This window comes from Heloderma suspectum, chromosome 1, assembly GCF_057233095.1.
Source record: "Heloderma suspectum isolate Gila_16-S chromosome 1, 16-S_ref, whole genome shotgun sequence".
Classification (NCBI taxonomy): domain Eukaryota; kingdom Metazoa; phylum Chordata; class Lepidosauria; order Squamata; family Helodermatidae; genus Heloderma; species Heloderma suspectum.
This window is the reverse complement of record NC_139458.1, coordinates 163,967,874-163,984,038: the sequence shown is the minus strand read 5'-3', so window position 1 is coordinate 163,984,038 and position 16,165 is coordinate 163,967,874. Positions and strand designations below refer to the sequence as shown.

General features: G+C 42.3%; 1 protein-coding gene across 1 annotated transcript in view; it reads right to left on the bottom strand.

The window, feature by feature from the left end:
* Nucleotides 1–16,165, bottom strand: part of THSD7B (thrombospondin type 1 domain containing 7B) — a 645,752-nt gene that overhangs the window by 53,604 nt on the left and 575,983 nt on the right. Inside the window, exons 16-17 of the mRNA XM_084829626.1 lie at nucleotides 8,676–8,809; nucleotides 5,482–5,635 (exon numbers count right to left, since the gene is read on the bottom strand). Coding sequence (XP_084685752.1) covers nucleotides 5,482–5,635; nucleotides 8,676–8,809 — 288 coding nt within the window. The remainder of the gene's footprint in view (nucleotides 1–5,481; nucleotides 5,636–8,675; nucleotides 8,810–16,165) is intronic.

The following is a 16,165-nucleotide window of genomic DNA, read 5'->3' as shown; positions in this document are numbered from 1 at the left end:
CTCTCCCACACTGGAGGCCTTCAAGACGAGGCTGGACAGCCATCTGACAGGGATGCTCTGACTTGGATTCCTGCACTGAGCAGAGGGTTGGACTCGATGGTCTTGTAGGCCCCTTCCAACCCTACTATTCAATGATTCTATGCGCACACAGAACTCTGCATGAGTGGAGATCTCGCCATTATTTTCAATGACAAGGAATACTCCACAGTGATTGTGTGGAACTAGAACTGTGCACAAATGGCCTCTCAAAATTCTCCAGCCTATTTGTGGGCAGAGAAATTTGGGGGACAATTTCACTGAATTTCTCCTAGGGGAGGAGAAATTCTCCAACAGTTTCTCACAGATAGGGCTCACTATTGGCAGCAGTTGTAGCACAGGTTCTTTCTTTTTTCCTAAGGGTTTTTGGGTTATTGCACTGCTTCTGTAGGTAGCAATCACATCAACTGTGTTGAGTCTTCTACTTTTTTGAGGCAGAATTTTGAGTTTCTTTTGGTGGTATTTCTGAGCTTACCTAATCACTGCGAGGTGGCCAAGGATGCTGTGTGTATTTTCTCTCTCTATTACACATCTTTCCATTGCTCTGCAGCCTCCCAGGCCACCTGCACTTTCTGAAAAAGCCCCATGGGAGGAGTTGCCTCATGATGTCTTCCTCATGATGGCTTTAACTGAAGTGCGGGAATCTGAGGACTCTACAGGCTGCCAGACAGGGCACTCATGCACTCTCCTCAGCCACCTCATAACTAAGGCAAGCACTAAGAAGAACCCCAAACCCAACCAATGACAATTTTTCTGAAATTTCTCCTCCTTTGAATTTCTTTTTGAAAGCAACTTCTTTTCTAACAAATTTAATGAGAATGGTAGAAAAAATGTGGGAGACATTTTTGGCACAGCACTAGGTGGAACATTTGGGTGCATTGAAGCCCCAGGATGCCTTTGATACTGTCCATTTTGTTTACCAAGCATTACACAGTCAAGCATTAGGATTACATTTAAATACATACATATGCAGCTGTCTATGTGTTGGAGAAGTACCTACTTGTGGGCTAATCTCTTGCAAAATTCCTTTTGCCTCTATGATTTCCAAAAGTGTATATAGTTATTCAGTAACCGCCTAACACCATGGGCTGCTTTTCTGAGGCAATACCTCATAAGAACTGCTGAAAGGATCCTAACAATGCACTAGAGCAACCTTTCCTTTTGTGTCAATACTAGATCCTGATCCCAATGCAGCACCCCACCTCCACCCCACCCCACCTGCCACCCATGGCTAAAGCTATTGGGCCACTATCCCTACTTTCCAGGGAAAGGGAGAAGGCCAGAACAGTAGGCTTTTGGGGCTCAAAGGAGCCACAGAGACCATAAGCTGCGAATACCATAACTGAAAGTGAGGGAGGAATAGAGGTGTCCTGGGATATGTTTTCAAGCACATAATAATACTTCAGCTTAAGTGTCATGTCCGGCCCAGGAAGTGTCATGTCTGTCAGTTCTGGTGCCACTGCCATTCAAGCTGTCCCATAAAATCAGTGTATAAGATAATGAGTCTAGTTATTATATCTTGTTGCCCGGAAAATTACGTTGGGTCACAACTTGTGCAGTTTCAGAATGATGGCCTCACATCTCCAGATGATGCAGTAAAACCCTCTTATGACTAACCCTGCACCTTGCTTCTATTTTCAGGACCATCCATCTGTACTTCAGTAGTGCACATCTTATTGATGGGAATACAAACTTACTTGATATTCAAGTCTATGAAGTTGCTGCTGATCCACAAGGACAGTAGCATTTCTTCTTTCATTCCGTTTCTCATCCAATGCATTTACATAATTAAATGAACTGTTTTCAAACCCCTACCTGAATTAGCCACTGTAAATGTTAACAGTTGATGGAGACAAGGAGGCCAGTCAGATGCAGTATTGGGGGTTATCAACTGTTGTAAGCAAGAAAGCTGACAGCTGATACAATAAATCTGAGATAATTATTTCAGGGACTCGTAGCATAATTTGCATATTAACTCAGTTTAAGGATGCTTTGATGAATTTGACTGAAGTCAATTAATTACATTTCCAAGTCGGATGAATACAGTCAAGACATTATAGGTATTGCCATGTTGCTTCAACACTGAATATTTAACAGGAGGTGGTATCCTTTCAGTTGCCTATGCAGAATAAGCAAATCAAGTGCTGATGTGTGAACACACTGTTGTAACTGGAATTAATAGCAAATCTCTGAAAAAATGTGCTTCAATTTAATTTGCTAAATGTTTCTTGAATCAGACAAGACATACATTCAGTCTTGATGGACGTATTCCCAAATTGGTCCTTTGGTAGAAAGAAGAAAACTGAATCTTCAACCGGATTATAAATCATATAAATAATAACAATAGTAACATGGGCAGTGTTCACAAAATGATACATTAAGGACACAATCCTATGCATGTTTAGACAGAAGAAAGTCCATGACTGGCTGGGGAATGCTGGGAGTTGTGGGACTTTTTTCTGCCTAAACATGCATAGGATTGCACCCCAGTGTGTGCATGCAACTTATTTTTGTTATTTAAATAGCAACCACAGCTGGGGTGGGGGGTGGGGGCAATCAGGATCAGAACTGGCTAAGTTGGGAAGGGGCATTTAATTTAATTTAATTTAATCCCTTCTCCCGGTGTTGCTGATTTAAAAAACAATGTCCCTGAAGCTGCTAGTAGTCCTAGGATGGACATTTCACTGAGGCTAGCAACATTTTGGTGTGGAGGGTTCCCTGGGACTGTGGAATGAGGGGGGGGAGGGTTAACACCCCATGCAGTGTGGTCCCAACCATGATCATCCCCCTTATTTGAATATACTGAATAACAAAAATCAGGCAAATTCAATGCATACGCACATTTAATGCATTGTCTAGGTTGGCTCTTAAATTGGAATGGCCCATGGTGCAGAAGATGGAATACCAACCTGTGGTATACCAACCTTTAATGCTCTAGTATTAAAGTTAATTCCCAGGTACACTGATCCATGGGGTTACTCTTTGGCACATACAGGCATGAACCAGCCAAAATTAACCAGTTGATTTAAAGAGAAGAGACTGAAGCGTGTGCTCTTCTCTCCCACTGAAATCTACGGGAGTCCAAATTACTTTTTTTTGGCTGGTTCATGTATTACGTTATTTGTGGTATACAAATATGGACCTTTGCTATCTGTAAAAAAGTGTATGTCCAGGAAAAGAGACATGCAAATCAACCTTCAAAAAGTCTCCGAATACTAGGATCCTCATTTGCACAATCATGGATATCATTTGAATATGTCGTTATCGAGTAACTCAGTATCTTGCAGATGAACACTTGAACTGCTTTCCCTGAAAAGTGATGTTTCTGATGATATGAAAACTTTGTGATGCTTGATCCATGATGGCATATGCAAGTCATGATTAATTGTGGCATTCATTGATGATTTACATGTATGAGTGTGAACTGACCAAAGGTTCCTGAGCATGGATGGGTATTTTATGTAAACCTCACCTACATTCATTTAGATTTTCTTTTCCTTCTCTATTCTAAAAACTTAGGTAGGTTACAATATTACATCTCCAAAGGTATTCCTGTTACAACAGGCATGGGGACACTCTTTCAACCAGAAATTCAAAATCTCTTGGGGTTGTGTTCCACTGACTGTTAGTGCTGAAGGCAAAGGCGGCTGGATCAAAAATACAAAAAATGCCAGTACGTTGTAGCTTAAGGCTCATATGGCCAGTAACTAAGTATTAGGAGAGGCATTTCAACCTTTTAAAATGGGGGAAAAGGTGGAAAAGCTGGGAAGCCACCAAATGATTGGTGGTTGGGGAAAGTGGGTAGGGTCAGGGGAAGCAGGGTGGCCTTCTGGGGAACCCTAGAGGGCCAGGTTGGGACCATAGGATGGCCAAATTTTGCCCCCTGGTCTGAGGTTCCCCCCACTGTGTTATCCTAAGACAATCTTTAGTTCTTCTCAGAACATAGCCTACTGCTCCCTCCCTCCCTCCCTCCTCCTCCTCCTCGTCCCCCACTCTCTCTCTCTGTGTGTCTAATAAAACCAAGATAAAACCTCTATTGGAAGGCATATTTGGCAGTAGTGACACTTGGCCCAGTTGGAGTCCCAGGCCTTTTTTATACTAAAATCCTTTATTTTATGTCCCTACCTGTTAATAAAGAAGAAACAAAAGCCGCAGTCTGATTATCATTTTGTACATATAGCATCACTTGGCAGCTCTCAAAACCTCTCAGCCTTAACAAACTCTACTATTTAATTGCTGACAAAGTTGAAACATTTCCATCTCTAACAGATCTTTTCCAGATGTACGCTTGGCTATTTTTGCCTTTACTGAAATATGTTTATATCAACAAGGTTTTCCTCATTTGGCTCACATGATATCATATCCATGACAAAAGAGGCAAGCTTCAAATTGGTACTGTGCAGAAAGATTTATTTGTGTAAATGAGGATCATGAAGGTGATCTTTATCTCACTGGGCTTTTTTTTTTTTTTTGCAACTCCTGCAGTGAGAGAGAGAGAGAAAGAGAGCATTCTAGAGAAAATTGGTCAAAAACCACAGTATCCTGTGAGAAAGAAACCCCCAGATCAGCCCTGTTCTTATTTAGAAAGCTTCTCTTTTGGATAAAAAGGTCCATTGCTCCTGAAGATAATTCTTATCAAAATGCCTTAGTCTTTTTATGGTCCTCATGTAGACAAATACACCTTTCTGCACACTATCAGATTCTGGCATCATCTGTCTGATACCTCCCCACCTTCAATACATGATATTATTTAATGTATTTATGAGATGTATTACTCACTCTTAATTATAAAATAATCCCAAAGGAAGGCACAATTAATAAAACACAATAAAGTCACACAACATGCTGGATATTATATTCAGCATTTATCACTAGAAAGGTTATCTGGACCAAAGTTCAGAATGATAGCAGCAAAGGTAACAGTGGATCTTCTCCATTCTAGAAGTTTCCCATTCGACAGACATATGTTATTGTCCTGACCCAGAATATCGATGAAAAAGTCCTTATACATACTTAGCAGCCCATTCTTTCTCTTAAAAGCTAGCAAGGGGATTGCTGGGTGGACAGCTACCATGAGAAGTAATTTAAACTGCTTCACACTGAGTAGTCACACCTCCAACATAGCACATGCTGAGTAGCCCCACATCCTGGCATCTGCACATGCAGCATGAATATCTGCTGACACCTGATGGACATTCAACGCATAAAAAAATGAAAACAAAACAAAGATAATTATGAGAAAAGAGAAGGAATGGATGATTTTCCCTTGAAAACCTCCTTGCCTTCATTCACTTAGCAACGCCGTAGCAGGGTTCCCCTTGGAATAGGAAAAGGTATTTCTTAGCCAAAACTCTTGATAGCTGATGTGTATTTCTAAGCTTTACACTGGTGAACTCGTTATTTTAAAAAATAGCAAGGATTTGAAATGTCACAGAACTAGTTTACCTCTGGGCACTGGCTCCAGCGACCCCACTCAGACACCACACACTCACTGGGACAGTAGAGGATGCACTTCTGTGTTTCAAGAGGGATTTCAGACTGATTACATAGGGTGTTGGCTATAGTCTCACCATCACCATCTTCAGTGGTGTTTACACATCTGCAGGAGGAAATTATACAATTAGTTGCACATTCCATGATGAGCAAAATGGAAAAGATCAAGCTATAGAAGGTTCCAAGTAAACCAATATGTTATATGTTCTGCGACAGTTTGTATATTATGAATGGTCATGTTTTATTTGTTTTGTTACTAGCACTATTTTTTTTTAGTAATCCTGCAGCAGGGATATATTCTATTTTAACCATTCATTACATAGCCTGTTTTATAGTTGCTTTATCATGTGATGATCTCTGAATATTTGTTTCATGCCACGTGTCATTTATATTGATCCAAAAAAACTGAAAGACAACAAATGTGACATAATGCCTGAGAAGGCAGACAAGGTGATGGGTAAAGTTCAACTAACCACCTATTTTCTTGTCTCTTGTGGCTTATTACAACTAATAGGGAGAGAATAACCAGCTGGGTCCAGGATGTTATAATTTTTTCCTTATGAGAGGGGATCCCCATCTTCTTGAATGTCCCAGTCTCCTTAAAGGAGGTGATAGTGAGACCACTTCTGAAGAAAATATCATTGGACTTTGAATGTCTGAATAATTATAGCTGGTGGCTAATATTCCCTTCTTGGGCAAGGTGCTTGAGCACATGGGAGATGAGCAGACCCAGACACTCTTGGATGAAATGGATTCTCTATATCCATTTCAATTGAGTTTAGGTCTCGTTTTGACACTCAAATTGCTTTGGGATTTGGGATGTGGGGGAGAGACAGGGGAACTGTGATCCTGTCGATTCTCTTGGACCTTTCAGTGGATTTCAGTACCATCGGCCATGGTATTCTTCTGGAGAGGCTGTCTGAGTTGGATGTGATGTGGGTGTACAGCTTTGCAGTGGTTACATTCATACTTAGGCAGCTGTTTCAGAAGATGGTGCTGATGGATATCTGCTTGACCTCATGACATTTATGCTTTGGGGTCCCACAGGATTCCATCTTGTTCTCCATGCTATTTAACATCTACATGAAACTGATGAGTGAGGTCATTTGGAAATTTAGAGTGCAGTGCCATCAGTATGCTGATGACATACAGCTCTCTTTCTCTTTTTCATCTGATCCAGGCAGTGGAAATGCTTAATCAGTGCCTGGCTGTGGTTATGGACTGGATGAGGGGCAGTAAACTGAAATTCAATCTAGACAAGATGGAGGTACTGTTAATGGGTGGTTTATCTGTCTGGGTGACGGAGTTCAAACTGTTCTAGAAAGGGCTGCACTCCCCCTGAAGGATCAAATTCATTAGTTGGGGATGCTCCTAGATCCTTCTTTGTTATTAAAAGCACAAGTATCCTCTGTGGCATGGAGTGCCTTTTTCCAGCTTGGATTAGTACACCAGCTATGACCGTACTTGGATAGAGATAGCCTGGCTTCAGCAATCTGTGCCCTAATAACCTATTGTTTAGATTACCGCAATGTGGTGAAGATGGGGCTGCCCTTGGAGACAGTCCAGAAATTTCAGTTTGTATAAAATATCACAGCTATGGTACTGACTGAAACTGGGTGTTATGATCATATTATGCCAGTATTGTATCATCTTCAATGGCACCCAGTTTGCTTCTGGGCCCAATTCAAAGTGCTGCAGTTAAAGAATAAAGAATGCTGTGGTTTGGGGCCACAGTATCTGAAGGAGCATGTCTTCCCATATATTCCTACCCAAGCCCTGAGACTGTAACTGAAGGCCCTGCTCTGAGGGTACTCCCATGCTGAGGTATGGCAGACGGCTAGTTGGAAGCAGGTCTTTTCAGTAGTAGCCCCCCAGTTATGGAATTCCCTCCTCAGAGAAGCCTGCATGGCACCTATTTTGTTATCTTTTTGCCATCAAAGACCTTTTTTATTCTCTCAGGCCTTTCAATTCTCCTGTATTTTTGCTGCTATGTTGTGTTTTTAAGTAGTTTTATCTCTGTGGTATTTTTAGATTTTCTTGTGGTGCTGCTTTAGCCTCTGCTGCTTTTAACTGCTGTTTTAATTGAGTGTTTTAAATAGATTGTTTTAGTATGTTGTTTCGATTTGACATATATGGATTTTATTTGTGTTCTAAGTCCTCCATTAGCTATATGGTGATTAATCAATTTTAGAAATAAATAAATAAATAAATAAATAAGCATTAAATCCTGCTAGCTTAATCAGAGATGTGTTTACACTGAGAGCCAGCGTTTACGCTGAGAGCCAGCGTGGCGTAGTGGCAAGAGTGCTGGACTGGGAGCCAGGAGATCCGGGTTCTAGTCCCCACTCGGCCATGGAAGCTCACTGGGTGACTTTGGGCCAGTCACAGACTCTCAGCCCAACCCACCTCACAGGGTTGTTGTTGTGAGGATGAAATGGAGAGGAGGAGGATAATGTAAGCCGCCTTGGGTTCCTTGAAAGAGGGAAAAAAGGTGGGGTATAAATGCAATAAATAAATAAATAAATAAAATTACATCCTTTGAAACAGAATTCTTACCCTACGTGTCTCTCACAAAGTGTGGGTCAGAAAGGCTACTTCCAGGTATCGTATGCCTCTTTGCGTGCTTATACAGAGCCATATAGACATTTTACATTGGGGGCTAATAAATGCATGAGGAGAGGGAGTTCCACCCCCTCTGTTGTCACATTTGTCGCCTTCTACATGTGGAGGCCGACTTTATGAAGAGAGCCTCCTGTATGCATGGAGACTCTCTGTGCGATCTTGAATGCTGACTTGACTTCCCAGCATTCTGGATTGCCTGGCGAGCCTCCAGAGATGCAGAAGCACTCCTCTTCATAAAGTCAGCCTCCATGTGTAGAAGGTGACGGATGCAATGGGGGGGGGGGGCTAGTGCGCTCTCTGTCCTCATCCGTTTATTAGCCCCAGATGTAGAATGCCTGAATAGCTTTAACGTATCTAGAGATGATTGTGGGAAGATTGCAAGGCACAGGTGTCCTACTCACACCAATACCTTCCAGTATTACAAAGGCTGATGAGGGACAATTAAGCCCCTTAAAGTTCCTGGGCAGCTGTTCCACTTCCTTAACATGCCTGTCTGAAAACCTGCTACTGTCATTTCTACTCACCTGATTTTCCTAGTTTGTATTCCTTCCCCGCAATGGAGAGAGTTTTGCTCGCTGTTGATGTCACATGGAGACCACGGCTCTACTCTCCATGAATACCGATTGCATTCGCTGTAACATGGGACTGCCTCATACACCTTCCAGAGAAAACATACAAAATTATACATAATAAACCACCAAAGTGAATATTCTCCACAGAAATGCTTTGGCAAAAAAATCATTTTAAAAAATCATAATTGCACACCCATATTACTGAGAAACATGCTGGATTTTATGCACAATTCAGAGAATATTGCAATGTTTAAATTAATTGATGCATTATGGGCTTGCCAAAAGGTGTGCAGAAAATGTAATATGTGTGCAGCTTCTTAGAATAAAAGTAACCGTTATTTCCAGCAACCTAAACAAGAATTCCATTACAATTCCATTTCCTCTGATAGCTCATGCAACATCTTTCAGATAATTCCTCCAACAATTATACAGTACATCGTATCTCTCTGTTTTTTTTAAAAAATGACACCAACTGACAAAGAAAACCATTTTTTTTTTACATTCCATGTAACTTTAATGCTTAACGTGTAGTGAAGAAATGAAACTTCATGGCTTATGAAAATTATTTGTATTCCCAATAGACATGTAAAATCGTACTTTATTTTGCCTAAGAGTCCCCTATTTTTTTATAAGTCTCTAGGGCAAACAGTTGTGCTTCCACTTGAACTCTAATGGCTGCATATAAAATGCAAAGAACCCAGCAGAAATGGTCAGATCACATTCAGTTTGCCTCAAAACCTTATTTAAAATTGCAGTGTAATGTTCAAACAGTATTGTCCAGGAACGATTTCAAAAGAGATTAGAGTTTTGCTCAGTTTAAAAGACGTAATGCAGTGCAAAAAATTATAATTTAAGGCTGAAATTCTATACATACATATTTGGGAGTATGCCCTACTAAGCTCAGTGGGGCTTACTTCTGAGTAAACATGCACTGGATTGCACTGCAAGACAAAGTATTGGTGGCATCTGCAATTCAAAAGAAAATACTGGGCAAATACCTGCAGATACTTTAAAATTATGAGCCTACCCCTTTACTGATGGCTGAGGGCGTAGCTCAGTTTCTGAGTTAGCTCACTGTGTCGCTCCTGACCTTTTCTCATGTGGTCTACCATCTCACTATGATCTGGATTGTGTGGATTAGTCCCAAAGGCCTAGGCAACACATGCATCAGAAAAAGGTGGTAGAATGCTGAGGAGGCAGAATAGACTGTACGACATCAGATGGCAGGTGGGGGATGACGCTGATACTCCCTACAGAAATCGAACCAATGAGCAAACATTCTTCCTACTCCTAGAAGAAAGGTTCTATCCTAGCCTGCTACCTGCTGTGTTCGTTTTCTATTTGCAGGGAGATTTTTCTCTAGGAAAGCATTCATAAATGTGGTCCCCCACCTGCATTCTGAAATGATACCATCCATTCCACCATCTCAAGACTCACGTTGCCACGTACTGTACACATTTACTTGGGAATAAGCCCCATTGAAATCAACGGGACTTACTTCCGAGTCTCGGATTACACAGCTACCTCATTTTGCTGCATGTACCAACTCAGAACAAGTAGGGGGTTCCTAAAAGAGGACAGCATGTTAGACATAAGAGTTCCAATCCTAATTCTTTCCAGCGCCATTGTTCTGTGATAATGTCATTGCAATGACAGGGGATTCCTGCACTGCTGCCCCCTGGAAGCTGAATCCACATGACTTGGCTTGCAGCACATTGCAGGCTAGCGTTCTGGGGATATCTATGTGAGGGACAAAACCTGGTGCAATCCTCCCTGCTTCAACATTGGAATTGGGACAATGCCATCTGGGTAATGCTGAGGAAGTTAGCATTGTCTCTTGATGGTCATTATTACAATGCAACAACTCTTCCCCCCTTTGAAAGACAGGAGATTGCATGTATTGCTCCAGACCATGGTCATGTTTTTGTTTGCCTTTCTTTAATGGAATGCCAGTACAATGATTCCACTCAACTGCTCTACCACAAGTTACTCCGAACCCTTGCTGATCCCAAGCAGACTGTATAGCAGAATGTGATGTCGCAGATAGGGATATACTGAAATGTATGTCAGATGTTGGTAGCCAACTGCACTCGCTGCCCATTAGCTACTGAGCCATGGTTCAAGGTCTTGCTGTTGGCATATAAAGTCCTGAATAACCTGAGACCAGGTTACCTGGCAGATCTGCCTTCCCTGACATAGACCTGTGCAATTGCTAAGATCCTCAGAGGAGGCCTTGCTGGTTGTACTGTGATCTGCACATTGCCTTCTGGTGGTGACCTAGAAGCAGGACTTCTCTGTGGAGTTGCCCACCTTACAGAATGCTCTCTGATATCCATCTGATATTCAGGAGGTGACAACTGTGGCATGTTTTAGGTACCTGTTAAAGACTCATCTCTTTACCCAAGCCTTCCTTGAATGATTGTGCTTTCCAATTAGTCTGTTTAGTATTTGTTGTGCTTTTCGTTTTGGAGTTAAATATTTTAAACATTTTAACTGATGAGCTTTTGTATTTAGTATGATGATCTTTAATTTTTGATTTTGTAAACTACTTAGAGATATTTCTTAGAGCGTGAGTGCATAAAATGGGACTGCACTTTTAAAAATGACCCTGCTTTTGGACTTGGTATTTCTACAGTACATGCAGGGAAATGGGATTAAGATGGAAAGAATGATGTGAAATTTAAAATAAAATGACACATCGAAAATAAAACTGGGGGAAGAGAGCAAGGAATTCACTAATAATGAGAGATCTACGTGTCACACTAACAGAACTGAAATGAAGGAGAAGAAATGCTAAGGAAGCAACTGCTGCATTACAATCACTGCTATGGTGTATAATTTATTTCAGGTCATGAAAGTGTGGCTTTCCCTTACTCGCAGTCATTTTGGTTTAACTACAGATTGTGAAGGAAACACAGGGTTACTCACCCCTGCAATCCACTTGCTGATTCCCCCATGAAAGTCTGCCCCGACCCCTGATCTCTGTATTATTGTGACAAATATGGGTTTGGGTACCCATGCTTGCCAAGAAAATATTCAGTTCTGCCCTAATTTTCATATGGAGTTAGAAGCAGCTTTCTTTGGCTGTTCAGATGGTACCTTCATTCTCTTCCACGGTGTCAAAGATTTCCACCTCTTTGGATTAGGGCGAGGGGGGGCAACTTGTACAGCCCCAAAGGCCGTATGTGCCATTGGGAGGACAGATGGGGCAGGGACACGAACACACACACGCACGCTCCGATCCAGGGCGTGATTTTAGTAGGCATGGGTTAATATGCGATGTTCTAGCTCGCTGAATTTCTCCTCAAACCTTTGTTTGCCTTGTTTGCATTCTGGAACACAAGAGTCTTTTTCCCAATCAGGAAAAATGCACATCTTAAAAAGGGTAAATTATTCCCAGTTGAAAATGTGCATTTCCCCCATAGGCGAAAGCATGAAAATGCAGATTTTGTGGGAAAATACTTTTGAACACCAATGCAAGTTGGGGAAATTGCAACCCCCTCTCCCGCCCCAGAATTGTTTTTCTGATTGTGTTCACATTCAGGCTGTGAACAGGATATATTCCCAAGATTTGCAAACAGGAATGACATTCTTGTACATTCCTAAACTTTAACCTCTCCTCCGCCTAGAGATCAATCCTGTGGGGATGACTCTTCTTGTGCACCTTGTTGTTTGGGGGGCTGGTGGGAACCTGATTCTTCTGGGAAATAGGGTGCGTGGGGATGGCTGTTGTCATGCACCCTGTTTTCCCAGCAGTGCCAATTCTGCTGCTGAGGTGGTAGGGACAGTGCAATTCTGCTGCTTGGGCAGTGTGGGAGAGGAGGCCCTGGGAGTACTGGGCACTCATAGCACGTGGCATAGAGGGCCTCATTTGGAAAATAGAGGGCTTTGGAAAACACCAAGGGAGCAGGCATACAGCTGAACGTATTTTGGGAACTAGTGTGGTGAACAGCCTAAGAATTTGAGCCACAATCCAGGGCCTGGATCAAATATCATATTACCTATTAGTTCACTAGGTGGTCATAGGACAAGCCACCATTCTCACAGCCTCAAATCTGCAGTATGGCAATTATAATACTGACATACCTTACAGGGTCGATGTAAAGATAACTGAGACAATGTATGTGAAGCATTTTGAACACACAAAAAACACTATATAAATATCATTGTTAGAATCATAGAATCATAAAATAGTAGGGTTGGAAGGGGCCTGTAAGACCATCGAGTCCAACCCCCTGCTCAATGCAGGAATCCGAGTATTACTGAAGTATTACATACTGCTCAGGTATAGAACTCCCTGGTCTCGATTCAGGATGGGGCTCATCAAACAGTGCTGTTTTCTAAAGAAGTCAGAGTACAGCTCATTTCCTCCTTCCAACTCAAATTCTGAATGTGGAAATGCTCCCAATGATTTCAACCCTTCCCGTCTCACGAATAGATTTTGTAGCAGATGGTGGTGGTGACAAAGTATTTTTCTCTGTCTTTGGCAAAGAAGAGCAAGAGGAGCGGCTGGAAGGGGTGGTGGTGCAAAAGCCCCAATGTGGCAATATAATCCAAGGCCAAAATTTGGCAAAATCTGGGCTTACTTCATATTGGGGTGAAGCACTGTAAATTGGGGAAGTTTGTATTCTGAATCCTCCCCCCCGAATTCAGAATTTTACCCCCATAACTAATACTGGTTCATTGAAGTAGCCTTTATCTTGCACCTCAGTATCAATCAAGCAAATTCCGTATGAATATGCCAGCCATTGGCTAAACAAACGGATGAGTCCCCACCTTCTAAACTGTCAAACAGTTCCTTTTTTGTTGGGATTGGAACAAACACTGAAACAACAACTGTCAGTGAAATAGATCTATCTATTAAGAATCCTAGTGTCAAATAGGTTCACCTCTAACGCTGCTCCTGGATGCAGCTAGGGATGGCGGAGAATTTCTCCACGAATGTTCGGGAGGCTGAATGCCAATGCATTCGGCCCCCCGAAATTGGTGGGGAAATTCTCCGCCGGCCCCCCACCCCCCCCCGGGATGGGACTTACCATGGCCGAATGTCCCTCTCGGCGGCGGGTCCCGGTGGCGGTTTGGCGGCGATTCGTCGGGGGCGGCGGCTGGTCTCCCGACCTGCTGCCGCCGCCGCCATTGCAAAAAGAAAAAGTAAAGTAAAAAAAAAACCACACACCCATGATAGGCTAAGTAACGATTTATGTAGCCTATCACAGCTAGATTTCCAAAGTCAGCCGTGATAGGCTACGTAAATCGTCACGTAGCCTATCACGGGTGACTTTGAAAAAAGGGGGAAAAAAGCACGTACGCAAATGGCGGTGCCCATGGGCGCCGCCATTTCCGTTCCTTATTTTGGCACATCTAGTCTACGTAAACATTTACGTAGACTACGGCGAAAATAAGGGCACGCTATTTGCATTGCCCTTATTTTCACCGTGGTCTACGTAAATCTTTACGTAGACTAGACGTGCCAAAATAAGGAACGCAAATGGCGGTCCCCATGGGAGCAGCCATTTGCGTACGCGCTTTTTTTTTCTCCTTTTTTCAAAGTCACCTGTGATAGGCTACGTGACGATTTACATAGCCTATCACGGCTGACTTTGGAAATCTAGCCGTGATAGGCTACGTAAATCGTTACGTAGCCTATCACGGGTGTGTGTTGTTGTTTTTTTACCTTTTTTTTCGCGGCCGGGTAGACGGGGCGCTCCTACCTGGCCTGAATTTTGCCGGCGAGGGATGGGGTGCCTCCCCCCTGGCCTGAATTTCGGCCGGGCGAGGCGGTGCGGGGCGCCTCCCCCCCCTCGCCTGAACGTCGGGGGGAGAACCGAAGCGCCTCCCCCCCCACCGCGAAGCAAGCTTCGAGAACAGGTAAGGGACTTTTGTCCATCCCTAGATGCAGCACAATATCAATTTCTAAGCAGAAATGTTTACTTTGTTATCATGGCTGCAAGACCACTTAATAGCTGTCAGACATGGATCTTTCATTGATGGCACTCAAAAGGCTGGTTAAAAGCTTGGTGTGAATTAAGGGTACAAACAAGAGGATATTCTCCATTCTGTTCCTTTATTGTTCTTCTCATTTGCTTTTCCCAGCATTCCACTACTTCTCAATTCTGTTTTAACTAGGAGAATTTATCAAATTAATTCTGGACTGGAATGTGCAGTTTCCTGAAGCTTTCAGTTCCTTCACATATTTTCTCTCCTATACATCAAAAATGCATACGTGTACATTGACAACACAGAGCAAAAAGGCAAACCATGATAAGACTGCACGTATAACTGCATCAATATTATTGTATGTGGTGTTTTAACTAATGTGCATGCTCCTGCACATTGGTAAAACACTATACCAAAAGTATGACGACATTATGTGTACTATCATATCAAGATGACTTTTTGTGTGTGCAATGTTTGATCAATAAGCACTGATGGAGGGGATGGAGGGAATGAAGTGAAAGTGGAGGTGCCGTACACCTGCAAAGCTCTCTGTACAAAACATGACTATACAACATGGAACAATGGAGAATTTCTAATGTAGCCATTCCACTTTGGAAACTTAACCAGATCATTCCAAACTCCAAAACCTGGGGAAAATTCAGATAAAGAGAATTTCAGAAGCACCCCTAGAGGGTTAACTGATCCTGGCTGATTTTAGTGTTAACTCCTGTCTTTCTTGGCTCTCATGGATTACTGTGAACTATATGAACACACTTCCTGACCAAGAACACTTTTCTTTGGTATCATCTCTGTTTGGTCCACTTCTCTTGATTGTTTCTTGGAAATGTTTAATGCGGTTCTCTTTTTATTTTGTTTTATTCAAAGTATTTCTACACTGCCCTTTATCCCATAGATTAAGGAGCAGTGTACAAAAGGCATCAACATTATTTAAGCAGAATATCATTTTTGTATTGCCCTGGCTGTCAAATGAGCATTCTTAGTGCTGCTGTCTCATGGTGTCTCGTGCTTTTCCAGTGTCTGCAGCAGAGTTAATATTTTTACACAAGGAACTCTAGGAGAAATATTCAGTAGAAACATGTTATGATATACACCGAAGCAGCCAGATGGAAATTCAGTAAGTGATAGATTTATAAACTGGGCCAGATCCCAGAGTTCCCAGTCATTCTGATCCTCCAGGGACATATCTGCATTGCAGTTTCCTGTGTTCATAGTTCAGTGTTTCAGTGCTAAATCTGACAAGAGGGAAGTGCAAAAAGCAGCAGCCATTGGTGGACTGTAGAGCCTAGATGTCCTTGGGATGGCTCATTCAGTATTGCCAAGCAGATGCACTATGAGATGGCTAGATTTGCAAAATATTTCATTTCAAATCCAGACACTACTTATGCAGCACATCATTAATACCAAGAAGAAATAGATGGTAATCCCTTGGGCTGGAAGTACATTTACATTAGTATAGTGTGGTGCTTTCTGACTGCCTGGAAACA